The sequence below is a fragment of the Madurella fahalii genome, assembly GCF_045866475.1.
Source record: "Madurella fahalii IFM 68171 DNA, scaffold_2, whole genome shotgun sequence".
Taxonomy (NCBI): Eukaryota; Fungi; Ascomycota; class Sordariomycetes; order Sordariales; genus Madurella; species Madurella fahalii.
The window spans coordinates 7544412-7565490 of record NW_027263972.1 but is presented as its reverse complement, the minus strand read 5'-3'; the positions used below and the strand labels follow the sequence as shown (position 1 = coordinate 7565490).

Sequence of the window (21079 nt, the reverse complement as noted above, 5' to 3'; positions counted from 1 at the left end):
CAGGATCCCCATCTCGCTTTGCATCATGACAAGGTTGCCTTAGGTAAGGTAGCTTACAGTGGCTACCTCGGGTAGCTGGATCAACCGATATCACATCTTCAACCCCGACTTTTTTATAGGTAAATTTGGACGTCCGGCTGGTGCGTGGCGATTGATAACTCGTCGCATTGAGTATTGTGAACTTGCAATTCAACCAGCAAGGCGCCAATTTCCAACCTCAACACCGGAACACCTGCCGGAAGGTTCTTCTCATTGAGATAGGGAAAGGGTTTGTCGGCCTTCCGGGCCTGTCGCACCTAGGCCCTGATGTTTCGTGCTTTCGAGGAGGACCACTGACGATCCCATGCCCTAGCTTGCAGTCAAGCGACACACCTTAGCACAACGGTTCAATTTGTGGCCGTCGCTATGGGAAAGCGGGAGAGAAAGTACCTCCAAAACAGTATCCGCTACGAAGATAAATGCGGTTGGACAGGCCGGGAACTCGGTGTACGCGGAAAAATGATCTGGCTGCCATCCGGCTGCCACGAGTGAACGGGTCGGGGCACAGCGGTGGCCCCTCGGATGGTGTCGATGGCGTAATCGGAGAAGGGTTAAACGGATAGGTTGCATCAAAAGAATGATCTGCCAGCGCACTCCGACCGTTCCTTCTTGGTTTCCCTGCATAATTAAACACTACAATAAGCGCGTTTCCAAAGCAGTTCTTCGTCCTTTCTTCGTTGTTCATTCTTATCGCTTCGCCCGAAAAACCTCCTAGAGCACAGAGGCAAAGGTAAAGGGGCAGGCGTAATTCGAGACTTGCGAGCTCTCGACGAAGATCAGCTGTTACTAACCTCTACGAAAGACAACCAACCGTCATACCGCACCTGGGCACAGCCAGACCAGTCCTGGATGCCGCTGTTGTTGCTGTCGACTTGGTAGTGGTGGGGAAGGTGACATTGGTCCAGACGTCGACGTCCTTGCCGTCTTCTTGAGCTTCTCGTGGCCGTCAGTCTTTATTTCTATAACTGATTGCATCGTCCGGTCTGCAGTCGCTGAGTTGCCTGCTGGAAGCGCCACTTAGCCTGATTGAGGCCGGCCTCGAGCTTCTCAAGCACATCCTCAGCCTTGTAAATGATATGGAGGTCGTTCTTGACGACCTTCTGGTGATCTGCGTCTAGCGTAGCTCCATACTCGTCCTTGGCTTTGTTATACCCCACCCGCTTTACCTTCTTTGCCACTCAATCTGCCGCCGTGCTCAACTCCGTCAACGCGGTCGCTGCACCCGTCTTTGACACGTCTTTGTCTACTTCAGTTGTAGGTGACGATGAGGAGGTTATTGCATTCTTTGCTGCCCTCGTCCTGGTAGTGCTTTTAACCTTGTTAGCTCTGTTCCCTTCTGCTACGGTTGAACTCAACGAGAGATCCTGCCTGGACGGGTCAAAACAACATGTGCATATAGAACTCTCTCTGATAAGAGGGCAATCACTTCGCAGCAAAGAAAAGCTCTCGAGTTGGGCGGGAAAAGGTGTAGAATTGAATGCCTTGTCTAAGAGTAGGTATATGGCTCAGCCGGCCCTACCTCAGTTCTGCAAATAAAATGGGTCCTCTGCAAGATCCAGCCTCCAGAGGGTCATGCCGGTAAGTGGGTATCTCTGGTCAGAGTGCCCAAGATCCCTGGGGATAATTTTCCCTAACTCACAGCTCGCCGCAAAGGGTTGAATCACGGCCGAGGGGCCCAAGACCGAATACGACGTTTATGTTGATACGTGGATTGATGGGGGGTGATGGATGGGAGGGATATACAGTGAATGGTTGGGTGACTATGGGGTTAAAACGCGGCAACCTTGGGCCCCATTTCTTAATGGAATTGGTCATTCAGATATAATTTGTATACACACTCTGAATTATCGTACGTCATCTAATTACTCGTTGTCCTTTCGCTGCCGCCGCTACACGTACCCAGATACAACCATGACTACAGCAACCTAGTCAGTAAAGCGGTTCTTTGCTATAATATTACCGGTCTTTGACTTGGCGCCCGCTAGACAGGAAGCTCTCAGGGAAGTGAATACGGCGGTATGGTGCTAACAATGAGATGTAAGACTGGGTGAATGAGCCAATACCTATTGGGAGTTCACAGAAAATCGCGAACTTTCTCCTCACACCAGTCAAAGTACTCAGCTGCGCGGCCCGATCCACCCTCGTCTACGGAGCGCAGTGCCAGCAGCAGATCCTCCCTCATCCCCCCCGGGTGCCACCGCCCATCCGGCACGACATAGCGGCCGGCATCGGCATCAGCAAGAGTGACCGACTGGGAAAGTCCCATGAACAAATACGTTTCGGCGCCATGGACCGGGTCGCGAAGGATGGGCCACAGAAGGCAGAATAGCAGGGTTGGCGTATCGCGCCAGATGTTGGTCAGATAGTTGCCGGGGTTGCCGGCAATGTGCAGAACTTGGCCCCCTCCATCTGCGGATTGGCGTGATTGCCGCCGAGCGAATTCGGACGCCACGAACCAGTTGGCCGCCTTGGACGTGCTATAGAGCTCGGCGGGGTTCTTGCCTATGGTGGGATCGCGCAGGAACTCGCTGCGGATGCCGCCCTCGGGTGTCGACATCTCGACGAGTATGGAGGCGGGCTACACAACGCGCACGCTGCCGGCAGGCGCCTGTTTTGCCGTTTGGGAAAGGATGGGCGTCAGCAGCTTGGCCAAAAGGAAACCACCGAGCGAGTTGATCCCGACGTGGTACTCGTTCCCTTGGGCCGTGAGGGGCGCATTTTTCCGGGCCGCCGTGCCGGCGTTGTTGAAGAGGATGTCGAGTCGTCCGGGATGGCGGCCTAGAAACTGCTGGGCTGCGGTCTTGACGCTCGCCAGGTCCATTAAGTCCATGTGGATGTACTCCAGACTGCCCCGCTGTTTACCATCCGCCTGTTTGCTGTCGTAGAACGCCCTGATGCGGGAGATGGCACCGTCAGCGTGCTCCCGGGACCGTGTGAGTATGTAGACGGTGGCACCCGCGCCGTAGAGAATGCGTGAGATCTCATAGCCCAAGCCTGATGAACCGCCCGTCACGATACACACCTTGCCGGTTTGGCTCGGCAGGTTTGCCTCCGTGAGGGGTGCGCTGTTTCGCGGCGGGAAGAACTGCGTCCATATTGCAGAAAATGTCATGGTTCCGTGATGTGATCAGTAAGGTACTTAAAAAGGAGTATTTTCTCGAATGTAAGGAAAGAAGTCACGGAACGGCCGGCAAACGAAGCAATCTTGGCGATACATGGGTTGGAACGAGTAAGCGCCAAGCCTTCTGGTGAATTGTTGGGCGGTCAGCTAAAGTCCCTACGATCCTTCTGTCTACAGGGGCCCGAGGAGTCGTGTTGACTCCCTTAGGTCCAACTACCTTATCTATCTCAGTCGCCGTTTGCCAAGGCGAACACACCTTTCTGGAATTCCACATGCAACTCGATAATTGCTGGATGCTGAGGCGGTAAAATTTGGCACACCGCCGTGCCACACAGTCCAGCTTCATGATCCATGAACCATACGCAGCCTGGAACACCAGCCCAGAAGGTAGTTCCCTTTTTGAACCTCCCTTCCTGGCCGTCCAGGCACACCATTCCCGCAAATGACCATGTCTTCCTCACTTCGGGTGGGACCGCCAGAGACAGAAATTGCATGTGGAGGGGCGAACTCGCGAGGTAATTGTTGAAAGCTTGTTCGGCCGCCTCGTCAAGCTGCGGACGGAAGAGCTCTGTGTATGACTCAGACGTTAGGAGCCGGCTGTCTCGTCGGAACACGGCTGAGAGGAATGTGAAGTAGGCTTGGGCTGAGATGAAGACGCCCGCGCCGCCGAGACAGTCGGTGCCGCCAAACAACATGTCAAAGTCGGACGCATCGACGGCCGGCGGTTCACCCTTTTCGTTGAGCGTGCTAATGTCAGCCAAGCGGCTGGCCATGGCCGGCTTGGTTCTGGGGTAGAACGAGGCGTCGTCCTGAATCCCTAGCGGTTCCCAGATGTGCTCCCGCATGACATCGTCGAGAGTGGTGCCATAGGCAATCTCCACGGCCTTGCCCGCCCAGTCGTGCCCGGCGCCGTACGCAAAGCTGGTACCCGGCTTGAAGACCAGAGGCAGGGCCGATTTGTGTTCCACCGTAGGCCCAGACCAGGGCACTTCGTTACGGGAGGCGCGCCACTTGCAAAGGAGCGGGTTAAGCCAGTCGTACTCGTGACCTGAAGTGTGAGAGAGCAGCATCCGGAGCGTGATTGGCGTCGAGTCGCCCTTAAAGACGGCCGCGTTTTGCGTCTCATCAAAGCCCGTGATGATGCCGTACTGACCCATCTCGGGGAATATGGGTCGGACGTCCTCGTCCAAGTTCAGCTTTCCCTGTTCTACGGCTTTCAGGACGGCTACAGACGTCATGAGCTTGCTCATAGAAGCGACGGCGCAAACCGTCGAGGACATAAAAGGCTCCGTCTCGCGGCTCTGCTTCAAGCTCGCCTTGCCCAGGGATCTGGAGTAAACGATGTTGCCTTGCGTCATTTGTTAGTTTCATGTTCCGCCTTGAGCTCGACCAGGGTGAATATGGATTGTTACCATTCTTGTCGCCTGCAAACAGCGAGACGCCTGGAAGCAATTTCGACGTAACAGCGTCTTCGTACACTCTGTTGATTCTTTGCGCCGCCATCGCCTGCTCGTCCTTTCGAAGGTGTCTTAAGTGTCTCCTAAAAACGGCACCGTGGCATTGGGCTAGGGACTCCTACTCGGAAGAAAGTAAGAAACAGAGATATTTCCAAATCCTTCTTTCCTGCGGAGTTATTGAGCTGGATATTGCTGCTGAGTGCCCCACAACGAGTCGGGATCATAATCCTTTCCGTATTAGTAATGGGTGAGACTGCCACCCAACGACCAAACTGTCACCCAACGACCGATGAGACGCCAACGAATGCAACCCCTGCCTCCAGAAAATAACGCATTCTTCCGTCTCTTTGTGATGAGGGTATATGTGGAGATAATCAAGGCTTCTGGCCCTGGAGCATATTCAGCCGTAGAGTGCTAACCCCTCCTTGCAGGATATCTAACAAGTATATGCATTGCCCGGTGGCTGTGTAGTGCCCGAGTTCCGAATATCTCATGCTCTGTCGGTGGAATCTGCCGCGTATATGCATTAAGAATATTAGAATGTCTGCCGGGAGACAATGATTGTAGTCTATTGCATTGCTGCGTGGAGCATCGCTTCAGTTATCTACAATTCCCTTAGGAAGGACCGGTTTCGAACGTGGTCATCAGCGTGGCTATCAAAACTCCGAAGACTCGGAACGGACGATAGTGTTTTGCTATGAGAGGAGGATGTTCTTGACAGGGTATTGAAGGGTTCTCATCTAAGGTCATTTTCACGGTAAGAACTTGAAGGATTTCGAAAGGGCAAGATAAATACCCAGGCTGTGCCGCGGAGCCCAGAGTGACGGCAGCTTGGTTTGTATAGTTAACCTCAATTCCAGGCTCTCGGAGTTTGGGTCTGGAGGTGGAGACTACAAGAGTAAATGGGGCTAGTTCTGTGGGGTCTTCCAGATGCTGGCCCCTCGCTGCGGTAGCAACCTCGGAACCTGTGACACCAAGAACGTTCCAAGCTCTCAACTCGCGCAGACCATGCATCGACCTCATCTAAGATAGATACAGGATGATCTTCTTTTTTTTTTTTTTTTTTTTTTTTTTTTTTTTGGCTTGCTGTGCTCTATCGGCCGCACCCGTAACGACAAGAAGTGCTCCATTAACAAGAATAAAGGGTTCGATCGCGTTTACATGTTCAATTTAGATCACTGCTAGTGGATGCTCTGGAGCATCTCGTCGGACTGGGGTGCGATTACCGCCAAGTCTGAATAGCGCTGTCTGTAAGGGGAGCTGTTTCTATTACGTTGAGATCCCACATCAAAGGATACTGTCCTGTTCACTCATGAGGGCGGACCCAGGACACTTATACCACGTGGTTACCCTCAAACCATTTTGGCATTATGCTGCGGCGTAGGTAGTTAGACAGAAATGGATCACCGCTCACTTTAACCATGTTTCCCGTTTCCGGATTCAGCCAAGCGTCGAATCCCTCACGGTAGGGCCATAGGAGTAAGCGCTAATTTTCGCACTGCATCCTAGGCCTTTTGCAACCGTTTCCTAGCTCGCTTCCTGTTTCTCCCCAGTTCTTCCCTTTTCTCCCGATAAAATCTTTCCACCCAAGCGTGCCCAGCCATCTAACCCTCCACCCTCGCACAAACACAACCCAAGCATGGCCTCCAAGTCGCGGGGGGCGTTTTGAGGGTATCCAGAAGCCCCCCGGTTATGGCTAAAACACGAATATGGGGATGGGGTCAGAAGTGTAGGTCAATGTGGGCTGTGTGCAGTGATAGGCTCATCCGTCAGCCTCGATTCACGTCCTGACGTGTGGGTCGGCGGATATAGCTGCCAGTAGGCATCGAAGCGGTAGAGATTAGGATAACCCTGCTAGACTGTCGTGTTAGTGGTGGTTGTCTAAAAATATTGGGAAAGGACAGCGGAAAGTAGATTAGGCCTCAGATGAACCCGAAGTAATAATCACGAAACGTTTTCATAGGAATGAGATGTTCTCATCATTGGCACGAGTTTGGGGAGACATTGAACACTCACCTGGATAATGTTACATGTCATAGCTCGGCTCCGGCTAACGCTGCTCGGGTGGGGCCTAAGGTTGACTCGTGCGGTAGTAACCTTCGTCCTTCTCGACGCTTCAATACCAGAGAGACCTACTACGGGACAATACATGTTAGAGTCCCTTGGTCGGATGTTCTGAGGCAGTTCCTAAGAACGCTGAGTTAGTAATTGCTATCAGTGAGGGTGTTTAAGGATCGGGAACTTGTCCTGTCATGTTGGGGGGCAAATGGTAGCCAGTAAAAGAAGAGAATTCGCAGGAAACAACGGCCTGCCGCCACTGGAGTCGATCCGTTACGAAATGAACCGGTAACTCAGGGTGCCGGGAAGGAACTTTGCTGCTCGCGCCGTCTCTCAATTGCCTATCAGAAGTAAGGCGGTTCAGTCAGCGACCGCCACGCATCGGATTCCAAATATCTGTTGAACGACATTTTCGATGGGCCTAAGGTGGGACGGTGTGAGCGTCCTAAATCTGTCGCTGTGTCCGTAATAGTATTGATAGTGGTGAAAAGGATGGCAGACGAGGAGGATGGATTGGGGCAGGGTGTGATGGGAAGGGGAGGAAGATGAGGAAGTCGACTGGCGGATTTGAAAGGAAGAGAAGAAAGAGAAGAAAAGGAATCGAAACAGAAGGCGTTGGAGAAATTTGTGTCTGTCAGTCCCGCCGACCAGAGACCCGCTAATATTGAACAGGTAGCGCATCGCGGAGCTAGTAGTGTTGTGGTGTCGTGAAATAAAGGCGGAGGGTGCTGCGAAGGAGCAAGCAAGCGCGGAGCCAAACTGCTCTTCAAACTGGGACCCACAGGGTGGTAACCTAGCGAGTCTAGGAGCATGCCCTCATGACATATCCCTTGGCTTCTTGTAATACTGCCTCACACGAAGGTTAGCGGCGGTGTTTATCTGTGGTCTGCGCCTGGCATGGAGGAGCTATTGTAGCCTTTGGCGCGGACATCTGGGACCGTATGGATGGCCTTGCGTTGAATGTAAGAGGCCTTTCAGAGTCCTAAAATATCTGCAAGGAACTCTGGCAGCACACAATTGGCCGTTCGGAAAGTCACGAATCTGGCATCAGAAAAAAGCGGCATCCGGAGGGCACAAGCATCAAAAGTGAGGGTACAACAAAGGGATTAGAGACGGCAGTTCTTTTATCATATTCCCTCTTTAGAGAACACAAACATGGAGTTTTCTGTATTTGTTATTCCCCTATAATTTCACCGTTCTGATATTCTACGGTCTGCAACCACAACACATCATTGGAACCTATACAAATGAAGGCTTGGTATTCCGGAGACTTCCGGTGTCAGTCAATCTTAAGACTGTATGAACCAAACAGGGTCTAGGACCCTAACCCTAAGTCAAGCGTTCAGCTAGGATCGCTCAAGGAGAAACTTGAAAAGGAGAAAAAGGATGTCATCACGAGTGGGGCTTTAGAAGACGCAACGTTCCACCAGAAAGTGAAGCTACCCCGCAGAGTAGAAATATTCAGGAGCTTCTCTGCTCCAAGTCCCCTCCGGCACAATCACAGATTCTCCTCATATCACTACGGAACCTCACTAACCAAACATGGCCACCCAAAAACAATTCAACGTCGCCATAGTCGGCTACGGGCAAGCTCCCCCCTTCCCCCTTCACCCTCACAATTGCCCCGGTTAACGCCGCAACCAGCCTCTCGGCCAAGACCTTTCACATCCCCTTCATCGCCCGCACCCCCTCCCTACACCTGCACTCCATCCTTCAGCGGTCCCCAGCCCCGGGCAACTCCGCCGTGGAGGACCACCCCTCGGTGACGCACTACACGGCGCTCGAGCCGCTCCTCGCGGACCCGGCCATCGACATCGTCATCCTCTGCACCCCGCCGCCGACGCACTCGCCGTTCGCGCGCGCCGCCCTCGAGGCGGGCAAGCACGTGCTGGTGGAGAAGCCGTTCGTGGCGTCGTCGGGCGAGGCCGAGGCGCTGGCGGCGCTGGCGCGCGCCCGCGGCCGCGTCCTGTGCGTCTACCAGAACCGGCGGTGGGACGCCGACTTCCTGACGGTGCGGAGGCTGCTCCGCGACGGCGCGCTGGGCCGCGTCGTCGAGTTCGAGACCCACTTTGACCGCTTCCGCCTGGCCGGCTACGGCACGGACAGCTGGAAGGGCGGCCTGCCCATGGACCAGGGCGGCGGGCCGCTGTTTGACCTCGGAACGCACCTGCTGGACCAGGTGTTTGTGCTGTTCGGCATGCCGAGCGCCGTCTGGGGCCGGTTTGCGCAGCAGCGCGAGGGGAGGCTGGTGGGCGGTTTTGGGGCCGAGGGAGAGCCCGATAGCGTGACGGCTGTGTTGAGTTATAGGGAGACGGGGATGTTGGTGCACGTGAGGATTGGGGTGGTTAGTGTTGAGACGAGGCAGGTCAGGTTCTGGGTGAGGGGAACCAAAGGGAGTTATCACAAGACGGGGTTAGACCCCCAGGAGGAGTGGTTGAGGAGTGGGGGCAAGGTCACAGATGCTGGATTTGGGAAGGAGAATGAGACCGAGTATGGGAGACTGTGTGTTGTGAATGATGACGGGAAGATTGAGGAGCAGGTTTGTCCGACCGTTGAGCCAGAGACATATCTCAGGTTTTACGAGTTGTTCGCCAAGGCGGTGGAGAGTGGAAAGGAGGAAGACGTACCCGTCCCCGCGTCGCAAGCTGCGCAGGTGCTGAAGATCATTGAAGCTATCAAGGAGAGCGCAAAGACTGGGAGAGAGGTTGAGCCCTAAGCGGCCATGACACCAATGACATGCTCTGCTTGATTCACTGAGCGGTATATGTAAAACGTCAAGGACTCGGCAAAGTTGCCCGGGGTGATTCTCCTAATCCGTACACGCTATTTTTCAACCGGCGCTGGGGTATCAAATAGTACTGCCGTTACGCCTGAAATCAGCGTCTGATAGCAGTTCAAGGGATGGAGTTAGGAAGCCGTACCAGTACCCTGAGTGCTAGCAAGACGCCAAAACACTGCAGCAAAGACATCCCATCCAACAAGCAAAGTGCTAGCTAACGTCGCCGCTGCCTTCCATCACGATGATCCAGTTCCTACCTATAAACTTAACACTGATCCTTCCTTGTAACACTTCTATCTTCCACTATAGACTCGGATACGCCGCGAGGACATCTTTCAGATGTGGTGCGGCGCAACACGATGCCAGAACTCTGGGATACTCTGACAAGAATGTCAAGCTGGAATGTTACAGCGGCCGAGTAAAACTCGGCATTAAGCAGATCTGCTTCGCGGTACAACTTCCCCAAGGTCTTCTCCCTAGACAGTGTCTCCTCTTCCTTGGACTGCTGGGCGCGCTGGCGGTGGTACGGGTCCGTCTTGGCCATGGCGATGTTGGCCCACTCAAGGTCCCACATCTCCTGCAGCCGTTCCATGTGTTTCTTGTGGTGCGTCGGGCACGCAATGGTCCTGTGCAGGAGTGTGGTGCTGTCTATCATTGGAGTACCGCGGCATCGCCCGGACGCATCGTCGTACTCGCCGCAGTGCTGGCGGAAACTAGGTGGTTTGTCGCAGAAGGGCTTGTGTATGCACGGCTTACCCCCGGGTTTGCAGCCGTTTCTGTGGCAGCGCCAACGCGTGTTGGTGTAGATCGTACACATTGTGTTAAACCGGTTCAACTATGATTTTGGAAGCAGCGAGAGCATTGACGTAGAGTGGAAGAGTACAGGAATGAGTCGTGGGAGACATGGCAGTGCTGTGTCCGGGCTGGTTACACTTGTACCCGTACACTGGCCGAAACAGAATTGACTGCCAGCCCTGATATTTGAAGCTTTGGGCTTGTTGTCAAGCTCTGCCGATCATCCAGGGCTCTAGCTCCGGCCCTTGCGGGCGGCTAGTCGCCACGCTAGAAACCTCGATCGCCTGACTTTACGTACATTATATATACGCGGAGAATCTGTATCGCTCCGCTAGCTCTCTGACCGGGCGTTGGGATGACTGTTCAAAGACGAGCAGTTGTTGCTATCGCCTTATTAACCCTGTGGTGTTAGATATCTAGTAGCTCAGGTCTTGCGGACGCTAGTGATTCAGAAATTTCACCATAGTCTTCCGGCGGCCGTAGCTCCGCAGCAGATAAGGAGGGTAATTAAGTAGTCACATCCAAAGCACTGTCATGAATGTATTGTACCGGGACATGGAAATCGAAACTGGGAAGGAGCAGGACCAAAATCAACGACATAATATAGTAAGACAAATCGTTGTTGGTCAGCATTAACATAGAGGTCTAAAAACCCAGCTTGCCTCCAGTAGCTCCCATATAGGATACGGGCGGTGATAAGCAGCGCATAACAGTGTTGATAGCCGCCGAGGCTCAGTATATCTGCTTTGAATGGAGTCTTTAGTCTGAAGCGCTCATCTCAAACACATTCCAGACCGAGATTGAGCGAGGAGATGTATTTAAACGGGCTCCCAGGCCTAGTTACAGGTATTTTTGCCAACGGCCGCGCATTATTGATTATAACCACCCGCTTAAACGTGAAGAGAACCCATGAGGATTGTAGAAATAAAACAAATACGCAAAAACCAAACCAGCACAGAACCACCATAATTAGCAATTCACAAAACAACCCCACCAACGCCATTCCCAAACCCAAACTTACAACCACCCCTCTCTCCCTATCCGCCCCCTTACAAGCCTCAGCTCCTCATCCATCCACCTCGGCAACGAGTAATACACATCCCCCTTCATAGCCCCAGTCTCCCTCTCCAGCTCCTCAATCTTCCTGCAAAACTCGCCATGCTTGCAACCCCTCGCCGCCAGGACTGCCGCCTCCGCCTCGCGGTCGCCCGCGGTAGTCTCGCGCACCCGGGTCACGAGCGCGTCCCACTGCGCCCTCCATTCGGCGATCCGCTCCGTCATCCAGGCCAGGTGGCAGTCGAAGCACCTCATCCATACGTCGCTCGGTCGGCCCCACGAAGTGTCGGGGCAAAAGAGGAACGGGATGGCGTCGGGGCTGGCTTGGCTGAGGAACTCTAGCATGGGCGCGCAGTGGGTGATCTGGTCCAGGCCGAAGTGGCCGCAGCTGTGTTGGATGGGGGTGTGGAAGCACATTTCTGTTGTTGGATGTGGTGTCGAGGTTGGAATCAAGTAGGTGTTGTGGCCGGTTTGGGGTTGATCTGAGCTGCGCGTCTAACTTAGAGGCGTGGATGGTCTAGGGTTCTCTATGCTTCGGGTTTTTTTTTTTTTTTTTTTTTTTTTGACCGCTGCGTGGCGCTTGTCGTAGCTGTTGACTGAGCTTTGTCAACTGCGGTGGAAATGGAACTTAACAGGGGTTAGTAATGGTGAGTTGTGGGAGACAAGTTCGGTTTGTGTGTACATGGCCAAGGCGCTGGCGTGGACACCGCAGCTATCACGGTTTACAAAACGAAACAGTTTCTGTGACGGGGACACCGCAACCGCAACCCAAATAAACACTGCAGTTGGGTGGGCTTAGATAATTGGCTGGATTGCTCGCCTTGAATATTCTTTGCACATGACAGAAGGCGTATCTCTACGTGGCGTCTAAATCAGAGTAAGTTCATTATGATTCTACCCCTTGGGGATCCCTTGCCGCTTTTGTGGTCGGGCACGGGTGCCACACACCCTAATACACCTGCTACGGACTTTGAAACCGGGGCTAAGCGCCTCTATACCGGTCTACCTCCGGTATACTGAGTTAGGAAAAATCGTCGCTAGGGATCTATGGGCTTCTGATCAGAAAGATCCACATACCGGGATGGTGCCTCGAAGGCCGGATCTCACGGAGGACATATCTTCAATTGTCGCACTGCAGGGAGCGAAAAAGGCGCTCAGGAATAGAGCGTTGGAAGTACAAAAGAAAGAAAAAGTGTGCCTTGTTTTTTGATCCCAATATGTGGGAGACTTTGAGCGGTATATATACAAAAGAGATCCCCTGCGGCTAACTGCGCTCTAACTCTTGGCAGCGCTAAACCCTTTCTGATCGCGACATCAATTAACACCTTAAGTAGGGTCGTCTAGGCTGCTGATTAATCCTTAGACAGGACATCCAATTCCACACTTTTTGCCATACTTATCGCTCGCTCTGCTTTGAGAGTACGTGCAAGATGATCTCCCTTTAACCAGAGGAAGCTCTACCTGCACATGGTTGATGTGAGACCTACGGCTATAGTGGTCTCCGAGCTCTGATCAGCCGTCCCAGCGAGGCACCTCTGCATTCGGGACACCCTAATATCGCGGCGTCGATAGTGCTGTTGGTGTGGTGTTGAATTGGTTGGGGGGTGTGTGCACGCCCGCTAGCCCTCTCCTTCAGTAGATTGGTGGTTTAGCGCTATAGAGAAGGGGATAGCTGGTGTAATATTCGCAAGCCGGACTGGTAACTGCATAAGAAAGAAAAAAAAAAGAAAAAAAGGAAAGAAAAGAAAAAGGGCGGTGAGGGGAAGGAGGGAGGGGCCGACGTGGTGTTCGCAAGGCACAGTGATACTAGGCTCTTACGGCGAGTCTCTGTCACAATAGGAACATTTTACTCGGGCGAGGTGTAGAGGCAGCGGGCTCGTCTTAATTACCTGAACTATGGCACAGCCACCCTGCAGCAGAGTCCCGAACCTTACCATCAAATACGCCGGACGAAGCCTTCCCAGGATACCCGCTCGCCTAAGTCTTTTCCTCATTCCGCGAGCTGAGCAAAAGTATGGCGCGCTGGCACCAGCGGTCGTGTTCCAAGCCGCAAGTTGTAGCAGCCGGGGGTCTTCCCTACTGCTTCAATTGCTACAGCCTTGCGCCAGATGATATCAGTGAGCATCCCAAGCAGATCACTGCACGTGCTCCGCCACCGGGAGTTGACAGAGATTTCAACCTCAGCTGGCCGGCGGCGGTGGAATACACAAAATGCGCACCCGTGGGTTTGTCTTTCTCTGCGGCCGCATCGGCCGTCGCCTCCAACGGCGCTGATTATACCGCCACAACCGACGCAAGCAGAGGAGAGACTGAATACCATTCATCTGTCTACCCACACCTGGAGACGGAGGAGTCGATCCGCCTCCTCGGCCTCGAACCAGGAACTCCTTCGGGCCCGCTCCATGCCTACTTCATGACGATGGCCCTCGGCAACACGTCGCTGCCCGAGTACGAAGCGCTGTCGTACACATGGGCCGACGCATCGGGCGACGCCCAGCGGCGGCAGCCCATTTTCCTGGGACCGTACTGGGACACGGTGCAGGTGACCAACAATTGCGTGGCGGCGCTCCGGCGCGTGCGGCGGGAGCACGCCTCCCGCTTCGTGTGGGTTGACGCCGTGTGCATCGACCAGGACAACACCGCCGAGCGCTCGGCCCAGGTGCAGCTGATGCGCACCATCTACGCGCGCGCCACCACCGTGCTCGTGTATCTCGGTGAAGACGACGGCTTTGGCGATAGCCACCTGGCGTTGGAGCGGTTGACGCGGATGAACCACTCCAAGATCTTTGGTCCGATGCTGGCATGGGCTGGGGGCAGCAAGACGTACATGGCAGCCGGAGAGCGACGCCGGCCGCTCCGACGCCGCGCTGGGCAGGCTCCTCGCGCGTCCCTACTTCCAGCGGCTGTGGGTCGTGCAGGAGTTCGTCTCGGCGCAGACGGTCAGCGTCTTCTACGCAGGGGAGTTTGCGCTGTGGCCGCTGAGCGGGCTTAGCGGTGTGAGATGGCTCAGATGGGAGCGTGACCGCAGGGCAGCGCCTTGGGTGCGCTACCGCCAAATCGGAGGCCAATCTCATCTATCTGTGGAGCATCCTGTTGGACACGTACGAGTGTGTCTGCTCCGACCGCCGCGACAAGGTCTTTGCCGTCTTGGGCTTATCGATTCCTGGAAAGGGAACCCTATCACGGCTGATTATAGCCGGTCCGTTAAGGAAGTGTACATCGGTATTGCGGCGTACCTGGGGCAGGTGACTGGGCGATTTCCGGAGGTCTTGGCACTCACCGCGACACGGAGGGGGACAGAATCACGTCACCATTTGCCATCCTGGGTGCCTGACTGGTCCGACGGGGCGGCATCTTTGGAGCGATTTCGTTGCCAACGCCTGGCCTATGATCGGCAGGTCGATCATTGGCGGGCCAAGGAGGGTGCCTCTCAGGTTGGAATCTCTGCGCCGTTGGATGGTGGCGTCGTACGCGTTAGATCTGACAATTGGTCTTTGTAAGTACAGGTGACCAAACTCTGCCAAACTCTGCATCATTCGCGACTTCTTCGCTGCCGATCATGCCGAGGAGTGTTTCTGGACTTATCGAGAATGGCTGGAGCCCGGTTACCGATTTGGACTCATTTTGCCTCATATGCCGCTAGGTGACCGCGATGAGTTGTTCTGGCTTCACGGCATAAAGAGATACATGGTCTTTCGCCCGGTTGAGAACGGAGAGCTGGCCTCTTACTCCCTGGTAGCTATCTGCGACCTGCTGTTCACGCGGGGGATAATCTGCTTCGAATCTTCTCCCAGAATTTATCCCACATTTACTCCCCTGTTGTGGTCAACCAACCCTGGGGGCTACTTCGTGGCAACAAAAAGCCATCTGACAGCTTGGACAAGGAGAAGCGCTGGTCTATGGCCATGTTTCACAACCGTCCTTCCCAAGTCAACGAGTTGTATGAGCAGCTTGAGCCGTTAATAATAATAACCGAGGACGACGCTAAGCAGATATTTATCAGTAGGCGCTAGGATACACAAGGTAACTCCGTCTTGCTCACCCGTCAGAGTTCGGGTGCGAGAGACTGTTGCGATGCTTATCCTGCTTCGTCAATCCGCAGGATGGGCGAGGAAAAGACCTTGGGATTCTTTCCTTTCGACAAACCGATCAACGGGGTCACTCTACTCGTCTTCCTACTGATGCTAGACACGGACCGATAACATCAGTACCGCAGCTTCATCGATCACCCGTTAGTATCGGCACCTTATCTATGGTTGACTGGTCGAGATTTACAACATATTTCATTAAGGATAAGATTGGCGGACTCGAGCTCGTGGCAGGTTGCCAAATTCTGCTCCTGTTTTGTCTAAACACCTTGCCATTGCGATGTTCGTCTTTACTTACCTTATATGGCCACCCTCAGCCTCTTTCTCGTTAGCAAGCGCGTCGCGGAAGGCAGTTTTTACCATGTGGATTGTTGCTACGACAGCGTTCTCCTTTGTGTATATAATCGTACACTCTATTCTTTGAATTAGGAGGTACGGGTAAGCCTTCCTTTTTTCGTGATCCTAGACGATTAATCAATATTTAACCATCGACTCCCAGGTGTCTCTTAAGGCACGCTGCGCTGATAACATTCGTCTGCCGGATCAAGGCTGCGGCGAGTGCAATTGCGAGTAAACACTGAACCATTGCATCGATTGAGGACTTGGAATTTATATTCCTGATTATTTATTTCACCAGAGTCAGAATTTGCGGCGCCTGTTACCAAAGACATCCGAATATAACATCAGTACATAGAGCAAACATCAAGTACTTACAAAATACTGTCTTGTCTAACCGTGAGTGCTTTTCTATAGGAGTTGCGTTATTGCTATTTAGCGCCTCCACCGCCGCCACCGTGGCAACGCTGCTTCTGCCTTGCCGGTACCCTTCGCCTCGCTTGTAGCCGTTGCTTCGTTTAGCTGCGTCGCTCTGGTCACACTCTGCTCGTCGGTGACCCACTTGGCAACGAACCGGTTCATCTCCCTTTTCTTCTCCTGAACAAACTGAGGATATCTTTCGTATATGGAAGGCCCGGAGCCGCGGATGGTGTCCCCCCTCCATCTCAGGACGTTGATTGCGAGTTCGGTGCCGTCGAGTTCCTTCAGCCGGGCAACTCGAGCCTTGGCTCGAGGGAACCCCCGGGTCAAAATCTCAAAGTCGGTCCACATGCTCTCCCATTCAAGCTTTCGATGATGCATCCAGGATCTGTGGCACTCGGCGCATTTCAACTTGCTTACGGTTGGTTCAGGGACGGGGACGACTGTACACGGTGTGTAGGACCCGTTCTGTGCTCCGTGGTCGATTTTGGATTGTACTGGTTGGCAATAGTCCACTTCATCCACAATGTGCGTGCAGCTATGCTCTGTCCTCCTGAGCAGGCACATGGCTAGAACGTATAGGCGGTCAATGTTTGTTGATTGACTCGTTATCATCACCAAGCAGGAACAAAGGTTGGGGGGGTTAGGGGGGGGTTAGGGGTTGACGAACTAAAGGGGCTCTAAAATGGCTTCGGGCTTTCTGAGTATAAAACGGTTCAGTGTGAGCTGTTCCACACTTGCTGAGGTTAAATGTGGTGCAGGTTTAAGTTGGGTGGCATTGTTGTCGCAGCCGACAAACAGCGAACAGAAATAAGTGGCGACAGCTATTAAGGCCGTGGAAAGATGATGCGAGAGGCCCGGTGTCCAAAGTGGCCTGTGTTTTATACACGTATACATAGATCGGGGTTTTTCGGCCGCCGTGTTGGCTTGTTGACAAAGATAGAGAGCAGGGCTGCCCATGGGATTGGGACTGAACCAACCAACCCCCACTCGGTAATAAGGAGAACCTGAACCCGCTGGCAATAGCGCGGTCAGGTGCTGCTAGAAATTACATAGAATGGAGGTGATTCCCTAGTAATCAAAGCAGCACAACTCTCCGTTACACCTAGGCCCCTGTACGATACCCGTTCCGCACATGACACCTGACTAGGTGGCATGAAGTGAACCAGTGTAGTATATGCGGAAATGATACCGTCCAGAATCAGCGCTTCAGAAGCGCTTCCATACATCTAATGTATAAATACTAATGGTGCAGAAACGTACATATATGCCAAACACACCCATCAAAATAAGAAGGATAAAGATAGCAGGAACTAGACCGACAAGGCTAAGGTAAGCAACTAGTAAGGACACAGAAGGTTTCCGCAGCCCAAACGGGGTCAAACGAACATGTGCGGATAGACTCCCTCTAATCGAGGGGGGGCATTGTGTACGCAAGGAAAGCCCTCAAATAGAGGTGCAATCAGAGTTATAATCAGATATCCTGTCTAAGGTTAATTAATGGCTGAGTTCGCCTACTTGGGGTGTACAGTAAACATGGGCCTCTCCTTGGGATCCCAGATCAAGCCACCAGGGCGGTGACCCGACAATTCCCACTCTCTGATCAGAGGGCCAAGATGCCCGGGAACAGTGTTCCCCAACTCGAAACCGGCCAACATGATGCCGTGTCGCTCAATATCAAATCCACGTGGTATTCGGGGCTGACAGCTCCCGCCGCCGGGCCCGCATTCGCTCCCGCTGTTCCCTTCGCTGGCGAGACCGAGCCAAGCTCTGCGTTTCAGAGCCGCCGGAGCTACTTCGAGCTGGACCGGCGCCGCTGCCAAGAGACCCGCTGGGCTGTACGTCGTAAAGACTGAGACCGGTCTCCTTCTCGTTTACGGCCTGGCGGGTCAACTCGGTAACGTAGGTGTCCAGGGATTGGAAAACCTGCTCGAGCCATATGTCGTATTCGATGGTGGGGTCTTGATCTATTATCTTGCTGTCGGCCTCCCACTGTTCGATGCTGGCTTCGCGTTGCTGGTCCATCGCTTCCATCCATTCGTCTATGCGGCGGATAACCTCGTCTTGCCCATCCGCGTTTGCGTTTGCGACGCGAAAGTCCCACTCTGCGTCGAATCTGGCTTCCATTTCTTTCTTGTACCGCTTATAGCATTCCGGGCACTTTTCACGGTACTTTGGGTAATCGAAGTCTTGTGGATCGGCGGGTTGGGAGCACGGTGTAATCGAGCCTTTCTCGTAACCCGCGGCAATCTGGGCGCGGACTATTGGACAGTCATCAATGTCTCGGTCGTAGGTGCTTGGGTGGCCACAGCCGTATTGTACCCTGGTAAAGAGACACATTGCGGCTGGTACGCCGGGCCGCCGACGTTGTATATGTTTTTGAGCCCACGGTCGGGCACAATATCTTCTGATGATCCTGTAGAATCAAAATCTCGAGAATAGGAAGCTTCTGTCATGCCCTTTCGTTAGATATAATACTGAGGGAGGAAGGCGAATCTAAGTGAACTCATGATAGTCTTACGAGTCAGCGGCGTCAATAATAATGCGTTTATCGGTGGCTGGGAACGACTTCTGATGCAAGAGAGTGCTAAAGAGTCTGTTTCAACCAGGCTAGAACTAGAAAGGCGAACTCGATGGCCATATATAAATGGATTCTCGAGGGGTGAGTAGACCTGGTAGTCTTGAATCCAACACAATGCACGGCCTATCCTTCGTTGATCTTAAAGACAGCATACGAGGTACCCGGTAATCAACCGCAAAAGAGACTCGAGGGCTCACGGGGAGGTAGAGGCTATCGCTTCATGAGTCTAAGAGCCGCATATACAACGTAGTTACACTCAAAACGGTTGGACAAGGAACACATTGACGTTCGAGTAGGTCCAGATGCAGAGCAAGCCAATGCGCTGGCATACTGTACTACTGTAATCAGTTTGGACCGGACACGAGCAACAGTTTCCCGGCCGAGTAATACCGTCGGTACGTAGCGCATAATGTCGGTGCCAAAGCATGCTATTTGTTGCTAGAACACGTTGCCTCATCGCTTGTACAATTCCGCGTTTGTTGAATGGCCGGCCAGCTCATGCTATGCTTCCACGCATAAAGCAACTTCTATGTTTATGTTTCACCAGATCCAGCGCGGCTCAATCCAAATGGACCATAATCGGGAGCAGAGGCTGTTCGATGCTCGTCGCGGAGAACCCATCCACAACTGTGACAATGTTTTATTAACACTCCAGCATCTGCGAAAGCATTCACCCTCTGGCCCTTCGAGTGTTGTAGACCGCAACAGGTACAACCATGGACGATTTGAGCAAAATATTTGGCCACGGCTAGACTGGTGGGAGTAAAGTTGGGCGCTGTCTACGAGAGCTTCGATTCAATTTTTGAGAGCGAGGGCTTGGTTCCACACGATCTGTGTTACGCGCGGTCATGAGTTAGAGCACTACGTTTGCCGTGCAGCCGTGCTCTCAAAATATGAGCCAATGAGACAAAGCTCCCAGCAAAGGCACTATTGTGAGAACCTCCAAAGAAAAGGGAGCTTCAGCGGAAATGGCGTGGTCGGTCCACTGAGCCAAGTAAACACTGGAATGGCGGGCGTTGATTGCTAAGGTACAGGTACTTGGAGGAAACAGTGATGGTTGGCCCCCCAAAAGCCGAGGCATGTACTGGATTGTAAAGTTCTAAAAACGGTAACGCTCGGTGTCGTTGAAGGTGGGTCGCTGAGCATTTAAAGAGTGTAGATTGGCCAGAGCTTCTCTTTGCCCCACACGCCATCATACGTCAGTGGTCTGTCCACGAAACTGGCGCCGGACCTCTCTCTCTCCCTTGGCCTCCATCAGCCACCTTCCTGGATAACATATCTAAGTTTTCGCCGTTTTGGTTTGGGCCCCAACCACGCCAATCCTCTAGCAATGGCCGTCTCCGAGGCTGCTGCCGGCTTCCTCGGCTTCATCCAGAGCCAGATCGACCGCGTCGTCCCGCCCGAGTCGCGACAGTGGGCCTACACGCAGACAAGCGACCTTGCGTCGGCGCGCCCACTGCTCTTTGTATGTACCCACCAACCCGAGACGACTGGTCTCCATCGAGTGCTAACATGCGCGCCCAGGCCTTCCTTGTCTCGCTGGTGACCTTCTCCCTGATCCCCGTCCTGCTCTTCCTCTCCTTCACGGGGTCCGCCGTCCTGCTCGCCGGCGGCGCCGCCCTCGTCTTCACCATGTTCTGGACCGGCGTCGCCCTGGCCGTCCTCGTCCCGACGCTCTTCATAACCTGCGGCATCGCCATCTGCGTCTGGGCCTGGGCCGTCGCCTCCTTCATGGCCGCCCGCTGGGCCTTCCGCGTAGTGCAGAGCATCGCGGGCAGCCCCGACGGCTCGGCGCCCTCGTCCTCAGCCTTCCCGTCCCCCTTGTCGTGGACCAAGGTCCCTTCCGACGACGACGACGACGAGACCAAGCACGCCGACGAGAAGACGGGGCCGTCGCTGGCGCACAAGCCCGGCTTTGGCTACGAGTCGGTCCTGGGCACCTAGGCGGGGAGGGGGGGGAAGGGCGCTCGCTGATCCGCGCCTATCCATCCATCGCGGTCGTCGGGGCTTTGTTGACGGGAGAGATCTTGAAGCGATGCGCCCCGCGGAAAACGGCGACAAGACGATCGCCGTCTCTACCCCGGCAAGCTCCGCATCTTCGCGCACACTGCCGCGACATAACGAAGTGAAAAGGACGAGGTAACAAGACGTTTGCCGTTCCTGCATGTTCCAACGTAAATCCTCCCGCAGCTGTACCGACAGCTGCCGATTCGGGCAGGGAAAGAATGGGAGCAATGTTAGTCTCCGTTAATTTGATCGGGGGAAAGGGGGGCATGGTGCGCCATGAGCACAGCAACGGCGTCTTGGTCCCCTCGCAGCATCGGCACCGTCGCTCCCGAGCTGTGTATG

General features: G+C 53.9%; 10 protein-coding genes across 10 annotated transcripts; 3 read left to right on the top strand and 7 right to left on the bottom strand.

Moving 5' to 3' along the window:
* Window positions 1-2113: 2113 nt before the first annotated feature.
* On the bottom strand, window positions 2114-2596 carry MFIFM68171_04995 (uncharacterized protein; the record flags this gene model as incomplete). The annotated part of the gene is made up of 1 exon (XM_071060415.1): window positions 2114-2596. One exon carries the CDS (start codon window positions 2594-2596, stop codon window positions 2114-2116), a length of 483 nt encoding a protein of 160 aa, XP_070916516.1.
* A 21-nt stretch (window positions 2597-2617) lies between these two features.
* On the bottom strand, window positions 2618-3151 carry MFIFM68171_04994 (uncharacterized protein; the record flags this gene model as incomplete). The annotated part of the gene is made up of 1 exon (XM_071060414.1): window positions 2618-3151. One exon carries the CDS (start codon window positions 3149-3151, stop codon window positions 2618-2620), a length of 534 nt encoding a protein of 177 aa, XP_070916515.1.
* Window positions 3152-3387: 236 nt separating this feature from the next.
* On the bottom strand, window positions 3388-4663 carry MFIFM68171_04993 (Acyltransferase LovD; the record flags this gene model as incomplete). The annotated part of the gene is made up of 2 exons (XM_071060413.1): window positions 3388-4508; window positions 4573-4663. 2 exons carry the CDS (start codon window positions 4661-4663, stop codon window positions 3388-3390), a joined length of 1212 nt encoding a protein of 403 aa, XP_070916514.1.
* Window positions 4664-8217: 3554 nt separating this feature from the next.
* Window positions 8218-9391, top strand: MFIFM68171_04992 (Oxidoreductase; the record flags this gene model as incomplete). Its single annotated transcript, XM_071060412.1, has 2 exons — window positions 8218-8261; window positions 8320-9391. 2 exons carry the CDS (start codon window positions 8218-8220, stop codon window positions 9389-9391), a joined length of 1116 nt encoding a protein of 371 aa, XP_070916513.1.
* A 328-nt stretch (window positions 9392-9719) lies between these two features.
* Window positions 9720-10109, bottom strand: MFIFM68171_04991 (uncharacterized protein; the record flags this gene model as incomplete). Its single annotated transcript, XM_071060411.1, has 1 exon — window positions 9720-10109. The coding sequence occupies one exon, from the start codon at window positions 10107-10109 to the stop codon at window positions 9720-9722; it is 390 nt and encodes a 129-aa protein (XP_070916512.1).
* Window positions 10110-11266: 1157 nt separating this feature from the next.
* On the bottom strand, window positions 11267-11722 carry MFIFM68171_04990 (uncharacterized protein; the record flags this gene model as incomplete). Its single annotated transcript, XM_071060410.1, has 1 exon — window positions 11267-11722. The coding sequence occupies one exon, from the start codon at window positions 11720-11722 to the stop codon at window positions 11267-11269; it is 456 nt and encodes a 151-aa protein (XP_070916511.1).
* Window positions 11723-13319: 1597 nt separating this feature from the next.
* On the top strand, window positions 13320-14297 carry MFIFM68171_04989 (uncharacterized protein; the record flags this gene model as incomplete). The annotated part of the gene is made up of 1 exon (XM_071060409.1): window positions 13320-14297. One exon carries the CDS (start codon window positions 13320-13322, stop codon window positions 14295-14297), a length of 978 nt encoding a protein of 325 aa, XP_070916510.1.
* Window positions 14298-16164: 1867 nt separating this feature from the next.
* MFIFM68171_04988 (uncharacterized protein) lies at window positions 16165-16500 on the bottom strand (the record flags this gene model as incomplete). Its single annotated transcript, XM_071060408.1, has 1 exon — window positions 16165-16500. One exon carries the CDS (start codon window positions 16498-16500, stop codon window positions 16165-16167), a length of 336 nt encoding a protein of 111 aa, XP_070916509.1.
* Window positions 16501-17826: 1326 nt separating this feature from the next.
* Window positions 17827-18489, bottom strand: MFIFM68171_04987 (uncharacterized protein; the record flags this gene model as incomplete). Its single annotated transcript, XM_071060407.1, has 1 exon — window positions 17827-18489. One exon carries the CDS (start codon window positions 18487-18489, stop codon window positions 17827-17829), a length of 663 nt encoding a protein of 220 aa, XP_070916508.1.
* Window positions 18490-20060: 1571 nt separating this feature from the next.
* On the top strand, window positions 20061-20674 carry MFIFM68171_04986 (uncharacterized protein; the record flags this gene model as incomplete). Its single annotated transcript, XM_071060406.1, has 2 exons — window positions 20061-20195; window positions 20255-20674. 2 exons carry the CDS (start codon window positions 20061-20063, stop codon window positions 20672-20674), a joined length of 555 nt encoding a protein of 184 aa, XP_070916507.1.
* Window positions 20675-21079: the final 405 nt, after the last annotated feature.